Source organism: Triturus cristatus, chromosome 5_1, assembly GCF_964204655.1.
Source record: "Triturus cristatus chromosome 5_1, aTriCri1.1, whole genome shotgun sequence".
NCBI classification, from domain to species: Eukaryota; Metazoa; Chordata; class Amphibia; order Caudata; family Salamandridae; genus Triturus; species Triturus cristatus.
This window is the reverse complement of record NC_140587.1, coordinates 466,687,206-466,712,695: the sequence shown is the minus strand read 5'-3', so window position 1 is coordinate 466,712,695 and position 25,490 is coordinate 466,687,206. Positions and strand designations below refer to the sequence as shown.

At 45.5% G+C, this 25,490-nt stretch overlaps 1 protein-coding gene across 1 annotated transcript in view; it reads left to right on the top strand.

Annotated features, from left to right (window-relative positions):
- NECAB1 (N-terminal EF-hand calcium binding protein 1) overlaps positions 1-25,490 on the top strand; it is a 1,647,431-nt gene that overhangs the window by 422,096 nt on the left and 1,199,845 nt on the right. Inside the window, exon 3 of the mRNA XM_085605303.1 lies at positions 17,801-17,909. Coding sequence (XP_085461429.1) covers positions 17,801-17,909 — 109 coding nt within the window. The remainder of the gene's footprint in view (positions 1-17,800; positions 17,910-25,490) is intronic.

The following is a 25,490-nucleotide window of genomic DNA, read 5'->3' as shown; positions in this document are numbered from 1 at the left end:
AAAACACTGCAAACGGACACCACACCAGTTCTAGAAAAATAACCAATATTTATCTGCACAAACAAGACCAAAGCGATAAAAGACCAACATACAGTAATTACAAATAAGCACTTTGCAGAAATAACTTTAAAATGCAGGTCCTTGAAGCCAAAAGCTCTGTCAGGTGCTAATGCGGTGCTGAAAAAACAGAATCCAACAGTTCCAGCCAACGCGTCGGTTAGCAGGACCGGACTCGCAACCGGGCATTTTGGCATGCTGCTGAGCTGGGGACTGATGTCGCTGCGGTGGGGGCTAATTTGGTTGATGGAGACCTGCGTGTCCTTCGAAATAAACAAAGCAAAACGAATTTCGTTCAGCACACGCATGTCCCCATCAACGAAATCAGCCCCCAGCTCGGCAGCATGGCAAAATGCCCGGTAGCCAGTCTGGCCCTGTCGGTTAAGGTGACCAACCGTCTGTAAATTTCACGGACTGCCAGTAATTTGGGCCTCTTGTCCATGAGGGTTTCTTCCATGGATACCTTTTGTCCGTAATTTCAGCCACTGGAGCAAGCTGCCCCCTGCAAGTGGCCTGAGAATTTTGTAACTCTCACTGCAGGGGCCAGCTCTTGCTCCTGCTGTGATCAATGGCCTGGAGCAGCCCCTCCCCGACCTAGCACAGATTGCTATCAGGCCTATTATCATTCTGTATGTTGGCCTAATTTTCACATACAGAGTGATAATGGGCCTCTCTGCGCAGTGACAGCATTTGCTGGGCCTCCCTCTGCCAGAGCCAATGCATGGCAAACAGCTTTTGTTTATGGGCTCCTGTCACCTCACCAGGGGCCAAGCTCTGGGGAGGTTGAGGTTTCATTTTGCCACGTGTTGCCCAGGTGCATCCACTGTTAGCCTCTTAAACTGTCACACAAGCAGTGATAATGGTACAAATACAAAAAAATGGTGCAGATTTATATAGCATGAACTCGACCTGAAGGTATTGGAGCGCTTTACATGAGCACCAGTTATGTTACACAAGGACACATTCATTTTTTGGTAGGCATGGGGAGATTAAGTGATTTTCCCAAAATCACAGAAAGCTGAGCGGAGGCCGAGGCAGCAGCTCTGGCCTGTCCTTTATTATGTATTTCTTTTTTTCCAATAGTGCAAAGTTTCTGCTTTTGTGCTGTGATTATTTTCATGTTTACCCTGGCCCTCTGAGCCCCATTAGCTGTTACACATCACATCCCCTTGTGATGATTGATCAGATCAGGTGTTTTTTTCAGTGAGGGAGAAGGGGCATGTAAGATCTGAGAAGCCTTCAGCTTTGAACTTTTTCTTTTTTGAATATGCAAATACAGGTGTTTAAGTTTCACTCACACACACAACAGATGCAGTGCAAGGTTCTCTCAACCTAATATAAACTTATTTTGACTTCTGCTTGTGTTGGTAGTCTTTTTACTTATGTATTATTGCGCGACCTCCTCTGATGTGTCTGCAAAACGTACCTTTTGTCCCAAATTTCAGTCCTGAATTCTGACCTGCTATTTTGAATTTTTACACTCACTGTCCTGAATTTGCACCCATGCTAGTTGATCACCCTAGCGTCGGTGTGGACCGACTTTAGTGTCAGCAGACTCGTAAACTTTACCTTTGGTTCCGGCAGGCCACATTGGTGTGGGCCGGTCGTGGCAAATGTTGCGGTTGCGATGTGAAGTGTCGCGGTGCGGTTGCGGTGCCTTCAAGTTGCGGTGTAGTCAGCAGCTCGTGATGGTGGTCCAGCGGTGTTGGTGAGACCAGGGTTTGCAGAGCAGGGTGAGGCAGTGCTTTCACGGTGCAAACGACAGTGCCCGTTGATGGGAGCTGGTGTTGGTCGGCCCTGACTGCGGTGTGGGAATGAGTGGTGCATCGTGTAACTTATGAGCGGTGCCCCCAAGCCACAGTGTGGTCACGGTTGTATCAGTCAGCAGGCAGCAATGTCATCAGTGAGACCAGGGTGGCAGAGTGAAGCGAGGCAGTGCAGAGTGAAGTGCCCACAGGTCGCGGTGCAAGCAGCAGCTCGGTGGCGGCAGTGGTTGTCGTCGTCGGTGAGACCAGGGTTGCGGTGCGAAGAGCGGTGGTGCCCTCTGTGGTGCCTTTAGGACACGGAGCCCACAACGGTGTCAGTGACATTGTTGGCTGCTTTCCCCCTCTGAGGCAACTGAAACCCACAGTTCCAGAGTCGCTACCCAGAGGTAAGTGAAGTTTTTGCTGTCCCTGAGACTTCGAGAGCAGGAGGTAAGCTCTATTTCAAGCCCTTAGAGATACTCAGCACAAGTAAAGAAAGTTTAGTCCAATCTTTTCACTGCCCAAGCAGAAGAAGCAACTGCAGGCCAACCCAACAAAGCAACAACACAGCAACGGGGCAGTACCTTCCTAGCAGTTCTTCCACTTGTTCTTTTTGGCAGGTTCCTTGATTCCAGCGAGTTCTGAAGTTCTGGGATCTGGGCCCCAATATTTACACTGCATTTCTCTTTGTTCTCTTGAGCAGAGAGTGACTGTGCTCAGTGCAAACCAGTTTGGTCCTCTCCAGGCCAGCTTCTCGGCAGGAGGTGGAGACAGCATTTTCCAAGGCAGACCAGGCCCATTCAGGTGCAAGGAAATCTCCTCCCACTACTTTAAATGAGGCCCAGGTCTATTCATCCCAGTCCTGACTCATCCAGGAAAGGCAGGACAAACCTCAACCCCACCCCCAGTGGTTGTCTGAAGAGAATGCACATCCCCAGCCCCTGTCACTCCAAAACCAGACAGTCAGTCCACAACCCAGCAGAGGCAGACAGGATGGCTAAGCAAGAAAATACCTACTTTCTAAACGTGGTCTTTTTAAACACACAACATAAAAATCATCTTTACTAAAAGATGTATTTTTACATTCTGAGTTCAGGCATACTAAACTCCGTTTCTCAGTCTTGTCCCAATGGGAAGATATACTCAAAAAATGTTACAGAGTATTCCCCATTCTATCCTATGGGACAGATGGTCTTTTGACAGTGAAAAACGAATTACACTGTAGTTCACTAACAGGACATGTCCCACACACCAGTAGATGTCCTACCTTTCACATACACTGCACCCTGCCCATAGGGGTACCTTGGGCCTATCTCACATGTAATAAAAGGGAAGGTTAAGGCTTGGCAAGGGGGTGCACTTGCCAAGTCGACATGGCAGTAAAAACTGTGCACAGACAATGCAGTGGCAGGTCTGAGAACCCTATGAACGTCAACACCAATCCATAATCCAATTTACAATAGGTGTACTTTCACTTTTAACACTGGACAGCAGTGAGAAAGTGTACAGAGACACTTAACCAGCAAAAACAGAGTCAAAACCAGGAGGTCAGAAAGCAAAATGACTGGGGAAACACGCCAACAGATGCCAGGTCTAACAAGGAGGTGGCAGAATGCCTCAGATCTGCTCATATAGGAGGTGATGATGAGTCAATATTGAGCTGTTCAGGCTTTATTTTTGATAACCATATACACAAAGATGTGGAAAACTCAGCTCAAATCCAATTACCAACAAAAAAACATCATAGATTGAATTATAGGACCAATCATGATATTGATGACTGCTACAGCTGGTACATGTGTCTTCTATTTGTATGCATGTTTATTAACGTTTGGCCATATCCTTGTGTTCAATATATGACACCTCTGCATGTTATCTTTAGAAATAATATACTGTTTTTCAATCATGTCCCAATGACACCCATATTGTATTTAGATTCATATGGTCCATTGAATACTTGGCTTCCCAACATGAATCGCCGGTGAGCAGTAGTCGGTTGCAGCTCAACATTTTTTTTGGGTGAACATGAACATTTGAATACAAATGCCAAATTTGATCCTCCACCTCTTTGATCAAGCAGTACCACTGGAAGACCAATGTAATGTGAATATTGTAACAAATTATTATCTATGGAACAACACATTTATTTAATGTGCATCAACACTCTCAGATGAGATGAGTGATGTATGTGGGCAGAGATCAGTTAGTCAGTTTTCAATTCACAAGTTCACACACTCTCTTTGGGTACATGTTATGTCCTAACCTACTTTCCTTCACAGCCCAAGTTACAAGACTGGCTATTTCAACAGGAATGGAATGAGAAGGTTGGGGATGTCACCAGCAGCATGTGGGTGGTGGGGCAGAGAGAGCTGTGGCTTGAAGGATGACAGTCGATGGTTGTGCTGCTGCTCGCAAGGTTTGATGAAGCAATCTTGATGAAATGACAAATAAAGCCCCTGTCTTCCAGGACCTTTGTATTGGACTTATTACTGGTGACAAGTTGGACATCAAACCTGTATCATTGGGAGGAATTTGAACTCGCACATATAAATATATATATTTCCTTCACTTACCTTGGATTTCGCTGGATCCTGATCCGTCGCTGGGAAGAATTGGTCTACGCTGAGACAATTCCTTCATAAGGAGCAGCAGTACGCAGGAACAGTTGCAATGGTCAGTCGACCTTTGCCTGTATGACTGGTTAACCAGCTAACGATGACGTCAAGCTCCAGGTAGCTGGCAACATCTGTGACAGAACGTGGCGCAACATTCTGAGATCGTGCCCTATTTCCTACAGAGAGAGAGCGGCGCGTGCACGCTTGCTGGCAAGCCACGTTCTCCTAGAAACTACGTTACTTGCTATAAGGGCCATTTTGAATGTATGCGAGTACAGTATTGAAGGGGAGGAGTTAGCGCTTTTACCTATGTGTGTTGTGCAGACCGGCGTCGGAACAACTTTTGGAAGATTTTGTTTCCTGTTTAAGAGAGAGCTGTGAGAATCGATAACGACATACGGATCCTGAGGTATTTTTCTGCATGGTGATAGGCACACCCTTAATTGTGCCTCACATGTGCCACACAGTGATAGGCAGACCTGGAGTTATGTGATTATGTGCGAATTCCACACGGTGATTAACACACTCGGTTACTAAGGGTGAACGGTCTTTGTTCACCTTTCTATAAATATTTCTAGGTCATTTAATATACAAACATTTCTAGTGTCTGGGAAGTGACTGCGAAGTACGATCAACAGATACTAGTGGAAATATGTTTTCTCTATTTCTTCTTCTTCTACCTTATATGTTTATAGGCGAGTGTAGAACATTTTAAGTTGGTATGGGTGTTGTGGAGTGCTCACTCGATGCTTCTGAGCACATTGTCTTTCATTTTAAGTATTGGTTATCATTATGCTACAAGTGACTTGTCTTCAACATGTCCGACACATCTGAACCTCATCATTTCCTTTCTGATAAGGGAGACCCTGTTCTGCCATAGAACCGTAATTCATTTTTTTTCAAAAAAAATTTTTGGGGCGCTAGGTGGCGCACGAACAATATGGCCGCACGCCGGTGAGGCTCCTGCCCAGCCGAACGGGACCATACACTTTACCCTCATCCTGAGACGAAGAAACTCATGACTCATAGTCTCATCGGTTAGCGGAATCGCTGTAGCGTCCAGCGGTGCTGTGTTTACTTGCTGAGCGGGCGGCAAGCCGGTGGAAACCCACTGTAACACTGGAAGGCCCTTCGCGCTGAGGACAGGAATCGGAGAGCGGACGTCTGGCACTGGCGAGGCCCGCCGTGTGACTGCAGGCGGAGATTTGGAGGCACAACACGGCTGGCTACTCTGAGACGCCTGACTGCGGCCGCGGGGTGTGTCGGAGATCCCGATCGGGGATCGCTGGCGTGGGCGGCGCTGTACATTGGAGCGCGGCAGCCCGGGCGGCCTGTCGCTGCGGAGGCCAACTGACACTGCGCTGGAGGTGAGAGGGTCCGGAGTGTGCTTCACCAGGGGAGAGGAGCGGCCCTCCCTCGCTGCGGCCTGCCGGGCCTGCATTGTGTACCTGCTATACGGGGCATCCGGACAGTGACGATCCTGCAGACTCCTCAGGGGCAGGGTCGGAGGCAGCCATTTTCGATCTCTGGGTGCCTGGAGGCTGGAGAGGAGGCCGCTGACCTGGGGGGCCTGATCTGCCACTCCTGGAAGTGCGAAGGGGCCTATGGCTACTAGCCAGTACTTTATCTGGCTGGGGACTTCCGAGCGGAGCGGCGACATCGCTCGCGGAGGGGCTGTCGCGGCGCCTGGCCGGCCATTTTGTAGAACTGCAATCCTCTGCGCCTCAGCTGGACAGTGGAGCAGTGATCGGGTAGGACTGACGGACAGGGAGGAGTCGTGTGAGTGGGGCCTTTCCTGAGGCCGCTGGCGATTCCCCGCTGCGCAGCTATATCCTGGAGGGCGCTGAAGCGGTCACTGTGAGTGAAGGTGGACTACATCCATTGGCGCTATTGGCATTCTGAGGCCCGCCCGTTGCAGCTCAGCGCCCACGTGCGGGAGATAATCGCTTTGTACCGAGGCGGACATTTTAAGGGCCTAATCGTGAAAGGATTGTGGGGTTGAAGTGCCCCCCTTGGACATCTCAGCTGTAGTGCTGCCTCGCCTGCCCTGTTGTAAAATGGGACGCACGGACACAAAACAGTCCAAGCTGCCCTTTGAGGCGCGCCAAAAGTCGCGGTCAGCTTCGCAGGAAAGTACTGGGTCGGGCGCCTTGGGCGCACCGGAGGAGGATTGGAAGACCCTTCTGCTGGGCATGAAGCATAGTCTTGCATCTATTGGCGCCAAGATTGATACGATGAACGAGCGCATAGACACCGTGGTGCATAAACTTGACCAGCACGAGGAGCGGATAAAGGAAGCTGAGACCAGGGTCTCCAACCTTGAGGATGGGGCAGCCACCAGCCGGGGGCACATGGTGCAAATGGACAAACTTTTGAAGATTATTGCAGACAAAAACGAGGATTTGGAGGCCCGCTCCCGAAGGAATAACGTCCGCATTCTTGGCCTGGCGGAGTCCACGAATGTTGGCCGCATGGAAGATTTCATCGAACGGCTGGTGGTGGAATTATTTGGCAGAGAATCCTTTTCGGCACACCTAACAGTGGAAAGAGCACACAGATCATTGGGAGCTCGCCCGCCGCCGGGATCCTCGCCACGGCCGGTGATAGCCCGGTTTTTGAATTACCGGGACAGGGATGCGGTCCTCCGGCTGGCCCGGGACAAAAAGCAAGTCAACTATGAGAATACAGTACTGGCGTTCTACCCCGATTTCACCCCGGCAGTTCAGGACGCCAGGCGTAAATTCACCGCAGTCAAAAAGAAGATCCAGGCGCAGGATATTTTGTACGCAATGCTCTACCCGGCAAGACTAAGGATAACGCACAAAGGCACGCAACATCTTTTCCAGAATCCGCAGCAGGTGGAGGAGTACCTGAAACGCAGCCGGTGGGCTTCATCCGGGGGCCCGAGGGCGTAGGGGTGCTCTGGGTCAAACTCCCCACTGTCGGACCCGGACTAGACCATCCCCGAGGTCCGAGTTTTACTTGAAACTCTCCTGGGCGCTGCAATGTGACTGATGGACCTGTAATTGGTGATGTATTATTATTTCCTTGTTTCTTTCGCTCTCCAGCATGAAGTCCTGCTCGGCACCTCCCTGCTGGCCCATGACAGCTGCCCACTACCAGGTAGAGCAGTAGGTGGGTGAAAGTAAGGCGGGAGGAGGGAGGTCGTGGGCCTGAGTATTCCCCATGTGGGCATCCCCCGAATTTTTGAAATTGTGGGACAGTCAATGTGGGACATTGGCATATGTTGGGGCGGGGTGGGTTTCTGTACACGGCATGTTGGGGTTGCCGGTGTGGGAGTTGATGGGGGAAAGTTTGGATCTCAGTTATTTGTTTATATGCAGTAAGATCCATTTGACTACGGCGATAGACACAGGTTATTATAGAATGCGTCTTGGCAGACACCACACGTGATTTCAATAGACTGAAGATTGCCACATGGAATGTACGAGGCTTGAATAATCCCAGAAAGAAAAGGCAGGTACTTGGGTACTTCGATCGGCATCATATCGAAATAGCCGTGTTGCAGGAGACTCACCTTGGCCCCGGTAGCCCGCCACTGTTTGCCTCGCGGTGGGCAGCACACCGATGCTTTGCGTGTTACTCCAACTATTCCCGTGGAGTGGCTATTCTAGTTAGGCGAGGGGTGCCCTTTTCCCCGGGTGGCGTGGAGGTGGATGGTGGTGGCAGGTTCTGTCTGCTCTGGGGGAAGCTATACTATCATGAGGTGCTATTTGCAAATTATTATGGTCCCAATATTGATGACCCTCACACACTGATTAGGTCATGGAATAAAATTCAGGAGATAGGCATCACATATATCATCTGGGGCGGGGATTTTAACACAACGCTACAGCCGAGGCTAGATAGATCCCGAACCAATCCAGCGCATTTTACACTTATGCACCAGCTGTTGAATGATATTGTGGGGGAGGGTCGGCTGCTGGACTCCTGGAGGCACATGCACCCTGGGCAGCGGGAGGGTACCCACTATTCGGCGGTTCACTCCTCATGGGCTAGACTAGATTATTTGTTCCTATCAGTCGGGATGGCGCACTGGCTGCGAGATGTGACACACTTAGCACGGACGTATTCCGATCACTCACCAGTGGTAGCGACACTACAGGTTCCTTTGCAACACTCCCCGTATAATAGCTGGCGACTTAACCCTTTATATCTGCAAGACACTGTATTTAAAATGGAATTAGAACAGGATATACAGGATTTTTTTTTGCGCAATATTAAGTCGGTCTCCAGTGTGACCGTTGTATGGGAGGCTTTCAATGTAACGGTGAGAGGATGTTGCTTGTCCAAGGGTGGGGGCATTCTTAAGGAGCTGCGTAGGGACCTCTCCAGATTGGAGGCTGAGCTGAAAGCTCTGGAACAGGAAGCTAGTTGTGACTCGGGAGGGGATGGGATCAGAGCCACCATCCGTACCAAACTGACGGAATTTGGCGTCTTGGCGGATAGGGAGCTTAAATTCAGAGGGAAGCCGCACATGGCCCGGCGATACGGGGAGGGGGATAGGCCGGGGAAAGCTTTGGCTACGGTGATACGTCCTCCCCGGTTCTCCAACTATATCACAGAGATACAGGATGGTCAGGGGCAGGTACATCGGAACCTCCCGGACCAGTTGACCACCTTCCGGGACTATTACAAGGCGCTATATACTTCCCAGCTCGGTGCCCCGCTCCAACTGCACGAATACCTTGAGGATACTGCCCTGGCCTGGCTGGGGGAAAATCAACAAAAATTCCTGAACTTGGAGTTGGAACTCGATGAAATTACAGAGGCCATTATGCAGATGAAGTCTGGTAAGGCACCCGGGTCCGATGGGTTGCCTATAGAATTTTACAAAACCTATGCTCACATACTTGCTCCCATTCTGAAGGACGTCTTTTATACGGCACTGGAGGAGGGTAGTCTACCTAGGACAATGCGTGAGGCTTTAATAACTTCGCTGCTGAAGCCGGGAAAGCCCCCAATATCTTGTGATTCCTACCGCCCCTTGTCGCTGCTAAATTGTGATACTAAAATACTAGCTAAGGTGTTGGCGACTCGGCTGGGCCTGCTGATGCTGCGGCTGGTTCTCCCTGATCAGGCGGGTTTCATCCCGAGCCGCGCAACATCGCACAACTTGCGGATGCTAGCCGCAGTGTTGCAGGAATCTTAATCCCGCTTGCTCGGCAGTGGCGGTCTTCCTTGACGCCACCAAGACGTTTGACTCCCTGGAGTGGGACTACTTGCTGGGCGTGTTGGAACGTATGGGAATGCCGTACACTTTATTAAACTGGATTAAATTGGTCTACGGCAAACCGGTGGCATCTGTGCTTTTAAATGGGGCTAAGTCTTTACCCTTCGACATCTCTAGAGGCACGCGTCAGGGATGCCCATTATCCCCCAATATTATTTGCACTTGCCATTGAACCCTTAGCAGCGACGCTTCGACAACACCATAATGACAAAGCACTGATATATCCCTCCAGGCAACTGCTCATTTCTTTATATGCAGACGACATGACGCTATATGTACGGCCCCAAGACAATCTCAACCCTATTCTGCGGGAAATAACAAAATTCTGAGTCATATCGGGTGTACAAATCAATTGGTCAGAATCGGCAGTTTTCCCCTTAACTAATGTGACGACTCCATTCCCTATGGATTATCCCCTAAGGTGGGAATCGGAAGACCTGAAATATTTGGGTATTCATATCTCCAGAGATAGGGAGGCATTAATGCGGTTAAACTATGGGACAGCTATGGATACGATTACTGACAACATTACCAAACAGCTGCGACTCCCCCTGTCTATGGCCGGGAGGATATCATTGATCAAGATGGTATTGCTGCCGAAATTATTATATTTGTTTGTTAATATTCCATATCACCCAGGGCGGTTCTTTTTTGGTACATTAAAATCACAGCTCACGTGACTCATCTGGGGGGGAAGCAGGCGCGTCTCAACATGGCCACGCTTATCCTACCATACCCCCAGGGGGGATTTGAGGTTCCTGATTTTGAATCTTATTATTATTGTGCACAAGCGCACTTTGCCGCTTACTGGTTCCACCCGCCACCCTTTATGCCTCGCTTGGCGATCGGGGATGGCTATATGGCTCCTACGCCCCCGTCGGGCTACCTCTTTGTTGCGGGGAGGGAACAGACGCGGGACCCATCTACGGTGGACTGTACTATACGCGCTTAGCAGCGGATGGCCCGCCGATCGGGATCCTCTGTCATGTATTCGCCCAAAGTGGTCTTGGCACAGAACCCTGCATTTTCAGTGACGGAGGAAGGGGTTTGTCGGAAGATGCTTGACAGCCTGGGGTATTATACCTGGGGAGACTTTTATTTGGCAGGGCAGTTCCGCACGAGGGATCAGTTTTTTGGGGAGCATGTGCCGACCGTACTGGAGACGTTTCTGTACGTCAGACTCCGTCAAACCCTAAATGCGGTGACCCCCGACTTCCCCGCGGAGCCGGTCATATTTGCTCCTCTGTACGCGCTTTTGCAGACGTCACCCCCGTCACGTAATATCGCTACTATATAAACACCAGCAGGAGGCGGTGCAGTCCGCTCCCAGCCGTGCCCTGGGAGAATGGGATGCAGACTTGGCTGTTCCACTGACAGATGAACAATGGGAATTTAGTTGCAGGCAGACGATGGCCATTACTGGCAACAGCAGGCTGCGCCTTATCCATTTCAAGTTTTTGCACCGGTTATACTACACCCCTACTAAATTGCACAGATTTGGGCTCCGAGATAATGATAGGTGCTTACGCTGCGGGATGGCAGGGGCAGACTTTGTACATCTGGCATGAAGCTGCCAGGAGGTGGCAGAGTTTTGGGAGTTGACGTTCAAGGGTCTTTCAAGTATGATAGGGGCTCATCTGCAGCCGTGCCCTATGGTTGCTCTTTTAGGACTGATTAACACTATTACTACTAAGTATAAGAAATTCTTAGCCATGGGCCTGCTACTAGCCAGGAGACAAGTAGCGAGCAGGTGGGGTATGGGCGAGCCCCCAAATTTAAGGACTGGGTTACTTCAATGGTTACATGGCAGGAGCAGCTACATGGGTATGCGGACCTTCTTCCTATGAGATCGCGTCCACGGGACATATGGGGTCCCTTAACTGCGTATTTGTTGGCACAGGAGGAGAGGGCTGCGGAAGGGAATGTTGACGTTGCATTGGGGGCGGGAGGTGAGAGTGGGATTGAGGCTTGTGCTTGAAGGGTGGAGATTGGTGCCCGGGAAAGGGTCCGCCATACTGCCCGGACGTGCTGGCCGAACTGGGGGTAGACTCGGCTAACATCTGTGTCCTGACATGAGAGGAGGTCCTGCAAAGCGGAGTATGGGGGACTTACCTGCCGGGGGAAAGGGTTTTTTTTTGCTGCGGCTTTATTCAAGACAGATTGGGGATTGATGGTGGACTGTGTTAAAGGACACTGAAGTGACCAGTACTGGATTGGACTTTCTGTTATGACTCTTGTAGCCGTATTGTCAAAACATGTAGGGATGGGAGGGGGGGGATGATTCATTCATCGATGTTGGGGTACGATGAAGGGGGGGGAGGGTTCGTATATTGCCACAGTTTATATTACAAAGTGATGTCTATTCTGCTGTATCGTGCAATATTTCAATAAAGGTTTTTGCAAACTAAAAAAAAAAAAAAAAGAAACGTAATTCATTTTTTACTCATCTCATCACTATGGGAGGTGAGAAATTTTCTGCGGTTCAGAAACAAGCAATATTATTGCATAATTTAGATATTGAAGGCAGGAATGTTTATGAGAGCCTTGATAAGGTAGAAATGGGGGATGGTGAAGGGGAGCCTAATAATATTTATGACATGTCGGTTATGATGCTGGAAAGACATTTTGTCTCACGTGTGAATGTTGTGTTGGAAAGGCACAAAGTTTTCACAAGAGTGCAAGGGTAAACAAGAAAAGAATGGAAGTTATTTGGTGGCTTTGAAAACCTTAGCTCGCATGTGTGAGCTTGATCACTTATCTGACTCTTTGGTGAGAGATCATATTGTAAGATGTTCTAATAATTCTAAGGCTCAGGAAAAATTACTTTCAAAGAATCCATGTTCGGCTGACGCAATATCAATCGCAAAAGCAATGGAGAATACTAGCATGTGGGTAAATTAAATGAAGGAGTAAAAAAGGATGGTCCTCCGGCTGTAGAGACACCTGTAAATGAGGTAAAGGGAAATGAGAGTGCAAAGGTCATGGAGAATGTCAAGTATAAGGAGGCTGGACTGAGGAAGAAACAAATCCAAGAGGATTCCAGAGGTGTGGGAGTGAAATGTCTTCGGTGTGGAAGTAATGGGCATATGTCTAATAGTCCAAGGTGTTATGCTAGGTTTGCGACTTGCAACGAGTGTGGCAAAAAGGGTCACAAAGCATGTGTGTGCAAAAGTACAAATTCTAAACAGAATGTGACCCAGGGGAATTGTAAGGAAGGCAAATTCATGCTGAGTGTGGGGAGTGATGGGTTGGTTAGTGCAAATCCCATTGAAATGCCTGAGTGCCAAATTGCAGTGATTGGTAAGAATTTGTCTGTGCTAGCAGACTCAGAGTCCCCATATACTATAATTGGAGACAAGAATTGGGATGCACTGTTTGAAGAGGAGAAACTAGGTTTACATGAACCTGACATACATCTGGTGGGTTATTGTGGGAAGAAGATAGATGTTTTGGGATACTCTGTGAAGAAGATACAGTTTGAAGAGCGTGAAACTGTGGGAAAAGTGTATGTGGCCACAAGAGTTGACAATCTTTTAGGGTGGAGACACCAAAGAAACATAGGAATAACCTTGAATCCTATTGCGAAGGATATGGTAATCGTAATCAGAAAAGAAGTATCTCCAGAAGTCATATTCACTGAATTTCCAAAGGTATTTAGCAACGTCCTAGGACTGTTGAGGAATTTTGAGCACAAGATTGTACTGAAAAGTAATGTTATACATTTTGTTTCTAAAGTAAGTAGGGTTCCCACATGATGTTGACGCCACTGGAACATGAACTCAATAGATTGAAAAACAATGGTGTGATTGAAGTGATAGAGTGTTCTAAGTGGTTAGCTCTGGTGGTTTTGGCATCTGAAGGGCAGGGAAGTGAGATCTGCATGTGTGTGGATTTAAGAAGGTTGAACAAGTATATTTGGGTTGACAGGCAACCCTTGCCAAATATTTCAGAGACATTGGCAATAATTAAGGATCCTAGAATTTTTAGTGTAATGGATTTCTCTTCAGCGTATCATCAGATTATGCTGCATCCTGATTTCAGGCATCTTACTTCTTTTGTGACTCCTCTGGGAGCATTCTGATTTATTCGCATGCCATTTCGTCTTCCTTCTGCAGAGGCGTGTTTCCAGAGAGTCATGAAGAAGGTTCTTGAGGGGCTGGATAAGGTGCTTTTCTTCCTGGATGATATATTGGTCTACAGTGGGGATGTACATGAACATGATGTGATCTAACGGAGAGTGTTGTCGTCTGCAGGAGATGGGTTTGGTACTTAAGAAGGACAAGTGTAAGTTCAGAGTGTGACTGTAACATAGTTAGGTCATGCCATCTCTGGGGAAGGAATAAGTCCTAAATTGGATTTGGCAAGCAACATTGTGTGGGCTCCTGAACCCAAGAATAGGGACCAAGTGCATTCTTTTCTCGGATTGGCGGAACTTTGCTCCAAGTTCATCCAGAACTTTGCTAACATTGCTCAGCCTTTGAGAAGTTTGCTGAAAAAAGGAAGCCAATTCATGTGGACTGATGAATGTAATCAGGCTTTTAAGGTAATCAAGGAATCATTGCAAAGTTGCCTACCTTGGGTCATTTTGACTCTAAGAAAAAGACAATTTTATCACCTGATACCAGTATTTAGGGTTTGGGTGTGTTCTAGCTCAGATGGACAAAGACAAGTGGCTTTTGCTTCTTGTTCCTTGAAGGGGGCAGAGGAGCTCTATTAAGTTATTAAGAGGGAGGCATTAGCTGTGTATTGGGCAATCTTGCACTCACATTTTTTTGTGGGGGTTGCCCTCTACGGTAAGATCAAACCATAAACCTGTCAACAGAATCTTCACTTGCAAGTACTTAGAGAATTTCTTTCCCAGGATCAAAATATGGACAGAGGGGTTGTCTAACTATAATTTCGTAGTGGAATATATTCCTGGTTCGAAAAATTATGCAGCTGACTCCTTATCCAGATTACCAGCCAATGTGGGGGAGAACAAGTCTGAGGATGTGCTGGTGAATTTGGGGTGTGAGCCAGCATTAAAGGACAGTGAGTGGAAACAGGCTGCAAAAGATGTTGATTTGGAGAAACTTAAAGAATTTATTGTGGAGCGCTGTTCTGACAAGAAAGATGTTCCTGTGTCTTTAGGATGGGTATTTACTGTTAAGGATGAACTAAGCATTGTGGGGGATAAAATATTTAGGGTGGGAGAGTTGTACTTCCAGGTCTCTTGAGAGAAAAACTCATGAATTTAGCACATAAAGGTCACTTGGCCAGGAGTAAAACTAAAGCTAGATTGCACGAATTGTATTGATGGCCAAGGATGGACCATGAAGTAAACGTAATTGAAATCTTGGATGAGCCATGGACTAAGTTGGTGTTAGACATTGCTGGTGCCTTTGAATTGTTCAACCAAAATGAGCGGTTTGCAATGCTCTTAGTGGAGTATATGTCCAAATGGGTGGTAACACGGTGTGCTTTTGTGGTGAATACCAAGGCAGTAATTGAATCTCTTGAGGAAGAATTCTCACAGGAGGGTATACCGAGTAGCTTGGTAACAGATAATAGGATGCAGTTTGTATCCAAGGAGATGTCTGATTTCTTGAGTCAGCTCTCAATTGTGCACCTCAAAACATCTCTTTATTCTCAAGCGAATGGTCTTGCAGAAAACATGAATAGGCTTGTGAAGAGTTGTGCTCAGTGTGCTCTTTTAAATAAAACCTCTTTACAGGAGGCATTGAGGGAAACTTGGTGGGATCATCGGTTTACGCCTAATAAGGTAAAATCCATTTCACCTTTTGCAATGCTGAGAGGCAGGCGACCCCACTGCAAGCTTAGCCCAGCTTGGTTAAAATTGAGTACAGAGGTAGAGAAGACATGGTCTGAAGATGAAATTAAGCAACGCAAACTAGAACATCAGAATAGGTAGAAGAGACTATTTGATGACAAAATCTGTGTACATTGGAAAAAGGGTGTTAAAGTGTTTGTGAGAAAATCTGGGTTGGTGAGAAATGGAAGGTCTAAATTCATGGATCCTTTCCGAATTTTTGATGTGAGGAAACATGCGGCAGTTCTAGATTCTGGTGATTTATGGAGCTTCTCAAGACTTGTAAGAGCTGAGAGCTCCCCTGTTCAGAGTGAAAGGCCCAATAAATTTTCCATTGGTGACTCAACGGTTGATGTTTATACTCATAAGAGATCTTTAATCAGGCCCAAGTGGAATGATAACTATGTAATGCAATAGAGGGTTTTGTGAAAATTTGGGAATGGTATTCCAATGTTGCAATTGATACTGACAAATTTTGCGTTTTGCAGGCTTCTGCTTCTGTATCTATTTTTATTCTTGGAGTTGTGTTTTAGAATGTGATGGTGGACAATGTGCTATATCCTAACCTACTTTCCTTCACAGCCTATGTTAGATGGCTGGCTATGTCACCAGGAATTGAATAAGAAGGTTGGGGATGTCACCAGCATAATGTGGGTGGTGGGGCAGAGAGAGCTGTGGCTTGAAGGGCTACAGTTGGTGATTGTGCTGCTGTTCGCAGGGTTTGATGAAGCAATCTTGAAGAAATGACCAATAAAGCCCCTGTCTTCCAGGACATGTGTATTGGACTTATTAGTATGGTCAAAACAAATTCAGCTGGATTCATAGTACAACTAAAAGTCAATAGTTTGTTTTAGTTAAACCCATGGAAGGCGTGGCCCAGACAACATTTTGGTATGTCAATTTGACTTTAGACATTATAGTAATGCTACAAGATCAGCATTTATCTTATGTCAGCAAAATGGAAGGCATAATTGAAATATTCTCTAGCATTTCTATTATGCTATAAGCCCACACCACTTCAGACATAATGTTAACACTATCTTATGCAATACATAGGGTAGTGTTTATTTTCTGTCCATCCTGTGAACAATGTGAGGTACAATCATGAATGCTTATAAGAACCATAAACATTATTTTGTATGTCCCTACTCATCCTTGCCTTGAAAGCTAGAGGAAAAGACTACACTCTGCATATCACTTACTTTTTTCTATTATGTTTCTCATGCACATTCCTAAATAGAATAGTATGGGGGGAATTTGCAGTCGGCAGTATGTCTGCCAGGCTGTTACATTTGTGGGATCTATTACCTCTGTCTTGTCTGTAGAAGACCACCCATCATAGTTACAAATGGTCAACACACAGCAAGGAATCTCTCTTTCTTCAATGGAGCCTCCGCTGGCACATTGAAGGCATTGAAACTTTGATGAGCAGACACCTTGACTAATGCATCAATTCAGAAAAGTAATGGGATTTTCAAGAATAAACTAACAAAGCAAAACTTTATTCCTGAAAAATAAAAATAAATCTGTGGCCATGATGCGTCCTGAATGTGGAGGCCTTTGGGTGAATTCCATGCCTTGACCACCATGTCTGGGCATCATGATCCCAGACAGGGAAATCTATCGACAGTTGTGCTGCCTCAAATAGGACATGATGACTGATAATAAAATCTGACAGCTCTGTGGCGGATCGGCCAGCAGTTCAGAGATTTCCATGGGAAAAGCCAGCTGTGCCTCCACAGTTGGAGAACCAGTGCTTCTCTCCACTCTAAAGAGGGGGGAGAATGAGGTATGAGGTGCACCACTGATTCAAAGCAGTCCCCTCACTTTACCAGGATTTAAATGACCCTGTATCACTGTCTACTCTGCTAGGAAGTGTAACCTGCAAGTCGGCATCAATAGCGGTAACAGTGAGAAGGAAAAAAGAGGATGAACATTCATGCCTATCCTTCTCCACAAATTCGAAAATGCACAAAATTGTGGATTTCTTAAGGGTGTCAAATGTTCAGACAAGAAAATAAGACCACATATATTTGCATTAACTGGGTGAACTGCAAATACTTACAGATCAATTTTCTTATCTGTTTATTTTATTTAACCAAAGCCTACTCACTAATTCTATGCATAGCAATATGCAATGCCATTGAGACACAAAAAATATATCTTCGAAAGTCTCCTTTTCTTACTGAAGCTAAAGGACATGGTCACAATCACTGAATCTACATAATTAATAATGAAGCATTTTTCTACTGCAGACACAGGATTAAAATGAAGTGTTTTTTGTGTCTTCTCATTCCTTGTATCTTTTTTTTTATTTCAGATGACGGAAAACTGTCTTTTGATGAATTCAAAGCTTACTTTTCAGATGGAATACTGAGTGCCGGTGAGCTGAGTGAGCTTTTCCATACCATCGACACGCACAAAACTGAGTAAGAACGATAATGGTTATTGTTACTTAAAGACATATTCATCAAATACCTGATTTTCTCTCAGTCTGTAAGTTGAACTACAAGGATTTCAAATCACCAAAATGTCAGGGGCATTGGAAGTGGCCTCCTAAACGATACGCCTACTCCGATCACCCAGCACTCCTCCAAAGGCATTAAATGGTTGACCACTTGTGGCAAGGCTACCCAGTCTAGCCCCCTTTTGCTGCTGAGAGTCTATGGTGAGGGTAAGGAGTGGGAACTACAAAAAGTGAAAGAAAAACTCTGACCCCTATGAACCTTCAGTGAACCTTGAGAATAGGGTAGATAGAGCAGTATTAAGGGTATGAAAGAACAGGACAGGGATAGTAGCAAGTACCACTGACTTCCTTCATGACATCCATGTGGCAAACAATGGCTGGGATAAGGTCAAGAGGTTAAGAGGATGGCAGTAGTGAATGGGTGGCAAATATATGGCAGGCTGGAAGGGAAGGACAAACAACCCAGTATAAAGATGTTGGTTCTATGAAGCTTGTTGTCATGCAAATTGTTTTGTATGTTCGCATTTAGACGTTGTATAGAAATATTGTGACCTAAAGATTACTATTTACTCGCCACACTTTTCATTATGATGCAACACAACAACACATAGTGTTGTGGTATAAACCATTACAATGACAAAGTGAAAAAATAATATAGTACTATGTATAATAAGCCAATACATTATGAAGGTTGGTAAGTTGGTTTCTGGAAAACACTCAACTTCTTGGTCATTGATAGAGTAGAACTGATTAAAATTGTAATGTTGCCACATCTATTATATTACTTCGCTAACCTTCCAATTTATTTGCCCGCGAGCTTCTTCCGGTCATTGGAGGGTGTCGTGAGGGACTTTATCTGGTGTAATACATAGTGCCGGGTGGCTTTAACAAAGCTGTATTTGCCTCGGTCACAGGGCGGGCTAGCTTTACCCAATTTTGAACATTACTATCTGGCATCCCAGAACTCTGGGTGGCGAAGTGGGTGGAGGAATTACATCTAGCAGGTACAGCAGAATGTGGACCTCCATATGCCCTGGAGAGGATTCTTTTTATTTTCCAACCGTGTAAATAGATTAAACAAATTGCTTCCTCTTCTGGTACAGGTTGCTCGGAAGTGCTTTTGTAGAGCACTACCCCTTACTAGGCATGTTACACCATATGCTCCAGCTATTCCATTGTTGGGCATGCCGAAAAGGGAGGGATATGCCTGGGGGACGGAGATTGCTGATTGGCAGGGGGCCGATATATCTTCACTGGGGGATTTGTTTATTGAAGGGGCCCTGCAGCCATTTCTCTCACTGTCTGAGGAGGAGGAGGGCATCCGTCCGGGGCAGTTCCTGAGCCATGCTTCCTGGTTGGCTTTGTTAAGGCAGTGGTGGGGTGACATTTCGCAGAAACCCCCAATGCATCTTCTAATGCAGTATGTGCATGTGATGTGGACGGGGAGACACCTCGTAAAGTGGTTCGGGGAATCTATCCGGGAACATACCATGACGGATTTAACACCTTTGAGAAATAACTGGGAAATAGATATGACGTAATCATATACAGATAAAGAATGGTCCACACTATTGGAAAGTACCAGACAAATCCCCAGAAATGCGCGTTTCAGGCTAATCCAATTTTATGTAGTGCATAGAGCGTACCTATGCCCTGACAAGATTACTAGATATTTCAACAGGGTAGATGCTTGCTGCCCAAGATGTAAGATGATAGATGCTGATATTCTACATATTCTTTGGTCCTGCCCCAAATTGCAAATGTACTGGGATGAGGTGGTCCGCTCCCTGAATACAAGTACGGATAGAAAATTATCAAAAACATGGGAAGGGTGTATAAAAGGGATCTTCCCGAGAAGCAAGAAGCATAAAGCCTCCTCGAGATTTATAGACCTGTGGTTGGTGGTGGCTAAAAGACTTATTAACCGTGGATGGAAGGCAGATGAACCCCCCTTCGATAAAGGCATGGTTACACTCCATGATAAACTGGGCCAATGCTGAGGCAGTCTAATTAGTGAGAGAAGACACATTAAGGCTTTGTAAATACCCCACTTCTGAGGTATGGAATGCAATGCTGTTCACACTTCAAGGGTTGGGTACTGTGGAGGACTTGTCGTACATTCCTCATGTTGACTAAAAACTACTCTAAGCAAGTGATGTAATGTGTCTCAAATATGGTCGGGAATGTGAATGATATATCATAAATCTCAACCAAACTATTTTCCTGTATGCAGATAATATATATAGGTGTATGTATGTATAAGCTGATAAAACTGCAATGGATTTTGTCCGCTTTTTCCCCCCAATCATGTAGGCATTCCTGCATTTTTCCCTCTGTCCCTCCAATTGGTTGTTTTATTGTTCCTATGTTATGTAATGTACGTTTGGTCGAAATCTTGCCATTTGGACTTGGTAGTGAGATAATATCCATACTACACATATGAACATAATATGTACATCCATAATACATTTACACTGAGTTATTATTAGTAAGTGTACCAAGTTTGGAATGACTTTATTTATATTTTAGACCGAAGGTATGGATAACCTTGATTACCGAGACAGATCGCTATTACTCCAGGGTTGATATATTGAATTATTGTGTTGTAGTGTCTGTTTTGATAGATGCCTACTGGTTCTTCTGTAAATGTATACACCTGTCAAATATATTGTATATGTGAAAATCTAATAAACAGACCCCCCCCAAAAAAATGAAGGTTGGTAAGTTGGTCTGGGTAGAAGGTGGCAAAGCAACAAGGATACCAAATTTACAAAAAAAATAGAAATTCTAAGTATGCTAGGTTTCCTCCTATGATTTGTATATATGTTTCAGAATTTATTGGAACTTACAGCATGTACGAATATGCCTTGGAAATCTAGATTAATAATTGATATTCAGGAAAACTTACAACCCTTTATATGCACTCATATAGAGCAAGGATCTGCATATAGAAATTTTACTTTTATTTTTTACTTTTTGTCTCCATATCAAAGATGGTGTCCATGTTTTTAAAAACATGGACGCCATCCAAAGATATGGAGGTATTTGTCACACCAAATGGCAATCTAACCCTAGAGTTTTCACCAGTGCATGTCGGAAGTGCACCACCACTAGGAATGTTTGTGAATACCCACAAAGTTATCACATTCCTTTCACCATCCCCTCTGTCTCTCACCTGGTTAATTAGGACTGTACCTGCAGGTATATCGCTAGTTTACAGGATTAAAAATGTGTTGAACAGATTTGTTTTCATGTCCTTTCTAAAAGCGAGGGTGGAAGTGGCTCATATGAGGTCTTCCATTCAGGTGTTTCATGATTTATGGTCCAGTCAAAGAATTCATGATTCTCATTGTTGGCTTTTGCTTCTATCAGGGCCTCTGGCATTAAATGAGATTTGCTGCTTGCTAATTGTGCCTGCTCCCTCTTGTCTGCCTTGATCCAAGTGGGTACAGTTGTTATTTTGTAATTCATTGAGTCTTGAAATGCATTCTTGCTTCAGTTGCGATCAAATATGTGTTCACTTTAATGACAAAGAAGGTCATTTAGAGTTCGCCAGAGTAGTTCCCTCCTATCTGAATTTCTGATTCCCCTGCCCATTTGGAGGTGAAAGAACTGCCGGGTTTCCAAGAGCGAGCCAACGCTCTGCAACCCAGTGTTGTTGGTGCTTGAACATGCAGCCTGCCATCCTCAAGACTTTGGGTTGCAGTAGTGTGGCCCTCCTCATTTAGGCACGACCATCCCAACTGATTTTCTCTGCCCAGGTCTGTCATTCGAGTAATGGACGACCCAGGCAAGGAAAACAAGCAATGTCCCCAATCCATAAGGAGCAAAATCCATACACTTCATGACCACTGTGATTTAGATTTTCAGAAATGATTCTCTGCTTTGGGGGTTTGTTTATGAAAAACAAAATAAACTGCAAAAGTGCAACAGAAATTCACCCGCCAAACTGTCAACCCCCAGGGGGGCAGATGGGCCACCTGCAAGAATTTAAATGACCCCCCCAAAGTGTGAATCAAAGTGCTTCCCAGCTTCAAGAGAACCAACTGGTTCAAAATGAATGCCTACCTGCTACAATGCCTTTTTTGAACTGCCGTAACATGTTTCAGTAACAAAATATAAATCACAACAAAAGAACATTTAAAACTCTAATTCACATAAATCACCTGAAACATAATTACAATAAATAATGAAGCAGACCCTTGGGACAAAATACAGCTTTTATTCACAAGAAGGCCAACAGGGACAGCAAATACACAAATCAGATGAATGTCGCAAGCGAAGAAGGACACAAATCAAAGGGGGCACTTCTTGCAAAATACGGTACATTGCATTATGGCATTGCAAAGAACGCACAACTGTCATTGGATAGCATGCACTTGTGGGCAAACACTAACAAACAGCAAAAGAGCACACTGCTAGTATCACGTGATGCTAACTCATGCCCTCCTTGTTCCCTATTCAAAGCTGCACACCTTGGAGTACAGTGATGCAGACGCCCTAAAAGAAGGCCTCAGTCTCATGTACATTCAGTTCCATTTGGGACACAAATTTATGTGACACGTTAGGAGGAGAGAGCACAGGAAAAGGAGATTTGGAAGAAGGGTAGAACTGTGGAACTGAACCAAATAATATTGAGTTTCAAACTCAACACATTCAGAAGGGATAACCTCTTGCTCCTCATCACACATTACGTCTCCTCTTAGAAAAGAATACACTGAGAGCATGCTCACAGAACTTTGGGGCATATTATCTAGTAATGGCGATAAAGATCGCCTGCGCAAGGTATCGTCATTTTTTGTATCGCATACTTTCCCGGAAACGTATCGCATTGTTATCAACACGTCGGTAACATGCGATAGTGGCCGGGAAAGAACGCGATTACTCCCGTGAACATGCGGTACACATTATTGCGATAGCTTGGGAAAAGCGCGTTAGCGGCGATATCATTTCAGCTAATGGCAATCTGACCCATGGAGTGTCTGCAAATCCCACAGTTAACATGGCCACACTGCAGAGGGAACACCGGGGACATTGGAAGAATGACATTGTGAGCCCCTGTGATGTGATGGGGTGTCGTGTTTCTCGTGCAATGTACCCCCTTACAACACAACACAACGGCACCTTAGCAAAAATACGCTGTAGCTGGTTTACATACACCTACATGCTAAGGGACTAATAATGCAGCATAACCTGTACGTTTTTAGTCCCTGTGGATGCTCAGATGGAGATCAGGGCTAGTCTCCCTTATGTACCTCCATGTAGCACCATTGTTAGTAAGGTTTTTATTAGGTGTTAAAATCCTGCGATCTGCAGGACTTAACGCGACTTTTGTTATCGCGGCACAACTTTGATAATACAGCGATGTAGTCTTAGCGACTTTTAACATGTAATTCTGGCTAGGAACGCCTACCTTGCATGTCATTAGCGATAAATATCGCTGACATGCAAGGCGATAGAAAAAGCGGAAGCTAACGCCTGAAAGCTTGCTCTAACGCATGTTAGCGCAGGCTTGCTAATAGGGCAATGAAAATATCTCCGCTTTATCAGCAAAAAGTGCCGGAAAAGCGGCGATATGGCCCTTGATAATATGCCCCCAAATACTCTGTACATACCATGATACAATACTGTTAGATCATTTCAGAGACTCACCAGTGACAAATTGCATCATATTATCATGCTAACGGATGCTTAGGTGAATATGGATATCTCTTGATGACTCATGGTAGAAGCAGCTATCCAAAATGTCACTTGAACATAGCTAAGTACACAAAGACCAAGATACCAGGCCTGTGTCTACCTACAGAGGTTGATGATACCCTACTCCCGTCTGGCAGCCAAGGAACAGAGTGAGGGTTCATTTCTAGACAAGAAACATAATTGAGTGGGCTTCTAGGGTGCTTAATTAACAAGCATTGGCATAGCCAATAGGTCTCGCCTTTGAGACCTTATAAGTATTTTGCCATGCAGCATGCATATATAATTAATATATGAATACTATATATTAATTAAAAATGATGTAGCAGAGATTGGAACACGAGCAGGAAACAGAAATAAACATGTGTACTGAGAACCCCACTGCTGCATTTGTGCTTGGAGGGGGGGACTTTTAACATGAATTGTCACACTTCAAATCCCTCCTCCATGTGTCACATACACCCGAGCAGCATAGACTGTTGTCTTTTAAAATGTGTATTACTTTATTGAATTAAAAAGAAGCACTCATGAAACGCACCCAGTACATGTATGTGGCACTGTTAACGTCATGTGCTCTAAAGAAAGGTCCCAGTGGTCTGCGATAAGAAAAGTGTGAAAAAACTGCAAGAGGCTTTTGTGCATAATTGTGCCTGCCAGCAATAGAACAGGTGTCTGCCGTACATGGAATATGATACACTCATAAATCAGTCTCTGTAATGAGGATGTTGAAGAAACTGCTCTTTCGGGTCACAAACACTGCTGCATGCTGTTCTGGGCAGAAGAAAAAAGTGACTGACACCCCCCAACAGACAAATGAATAAGAGTGCTGACCTGTGCTTTAAAAGGGCAGGTACTGACCGGAACTCAGTACCTGCGCTTCTTTATTTTGAAAGAACACTTGCACTGCTCAGCACTGCTACAAAGGATTTAATGGGAGATTACCAGCACTTTTCAGGAACAAGCAGGTACTCTAAGTAGTGAGCACCAGAGCGTTTATATTTCCATTTAAAGCAGGGGTGCTGACCGAGAGCCCCTGTGCGTATGCATGCACAGTATATGTCATTAAAAACAAGACCTAATAATAATTACCCAGAAAACCTGAACACATCTGCAACCGAATCTGTATTATTTAAACGCCCCCAGGAACTCGCACCAGGTCTGACTGTTCTTGGAGCCGTATATCAGCCAACATCCGTTGTCTATGCGCAATCAGATGAGCCTGAAGACAGTGCTTTAAATGGGCTGGTACTCACCGGTACTGAGTACTGGCACTTTTTCATTTTCTCCCCTTGAGTACCGGCACTTTTCCTAGAACGAAGGGAGTACCGGTACGTTTGCTAATGCTTTCACTATCGCCACACATGTGAATTGCCTACCACACATGTGAATTGCCTACTTGCCTGCTGCTACTTTCTGTGTTTTTCTGTTGTTGAAAATGTTAGTTATCACTGACCAGCAGCGTTTCATTTAAAAGTGGGTTTATGCTCCAACGGACCCACATGTTAAAGCACATCACACCAAGTTCACACCCGGTGCTCACGTTAAAAGAGGTAACTGTCGCTTTCTATGTGGACAATCAAAGTGACGCTCGTCACAACCTCATGAATGGCGTGGCGGGTGAGAGCACTGATGGAAGAGCAGCGTAGAAGAGCCTTAAATAGGCATTCATCCCGAGTGTGTTTTCAGCAGCAGCCATTTCAAGAAGCAGGCACTTTCAAAGATTCCCGAATATGTTGCATCATTTTTTAGGTCTCGCGAGCCAAAGGCTCGAAGATACATTTTATATGTGGGATTTTCAAAGTGCTACCCACAGTCTTTTGGCTGGCCTAAACCTTGAGTGCACGAT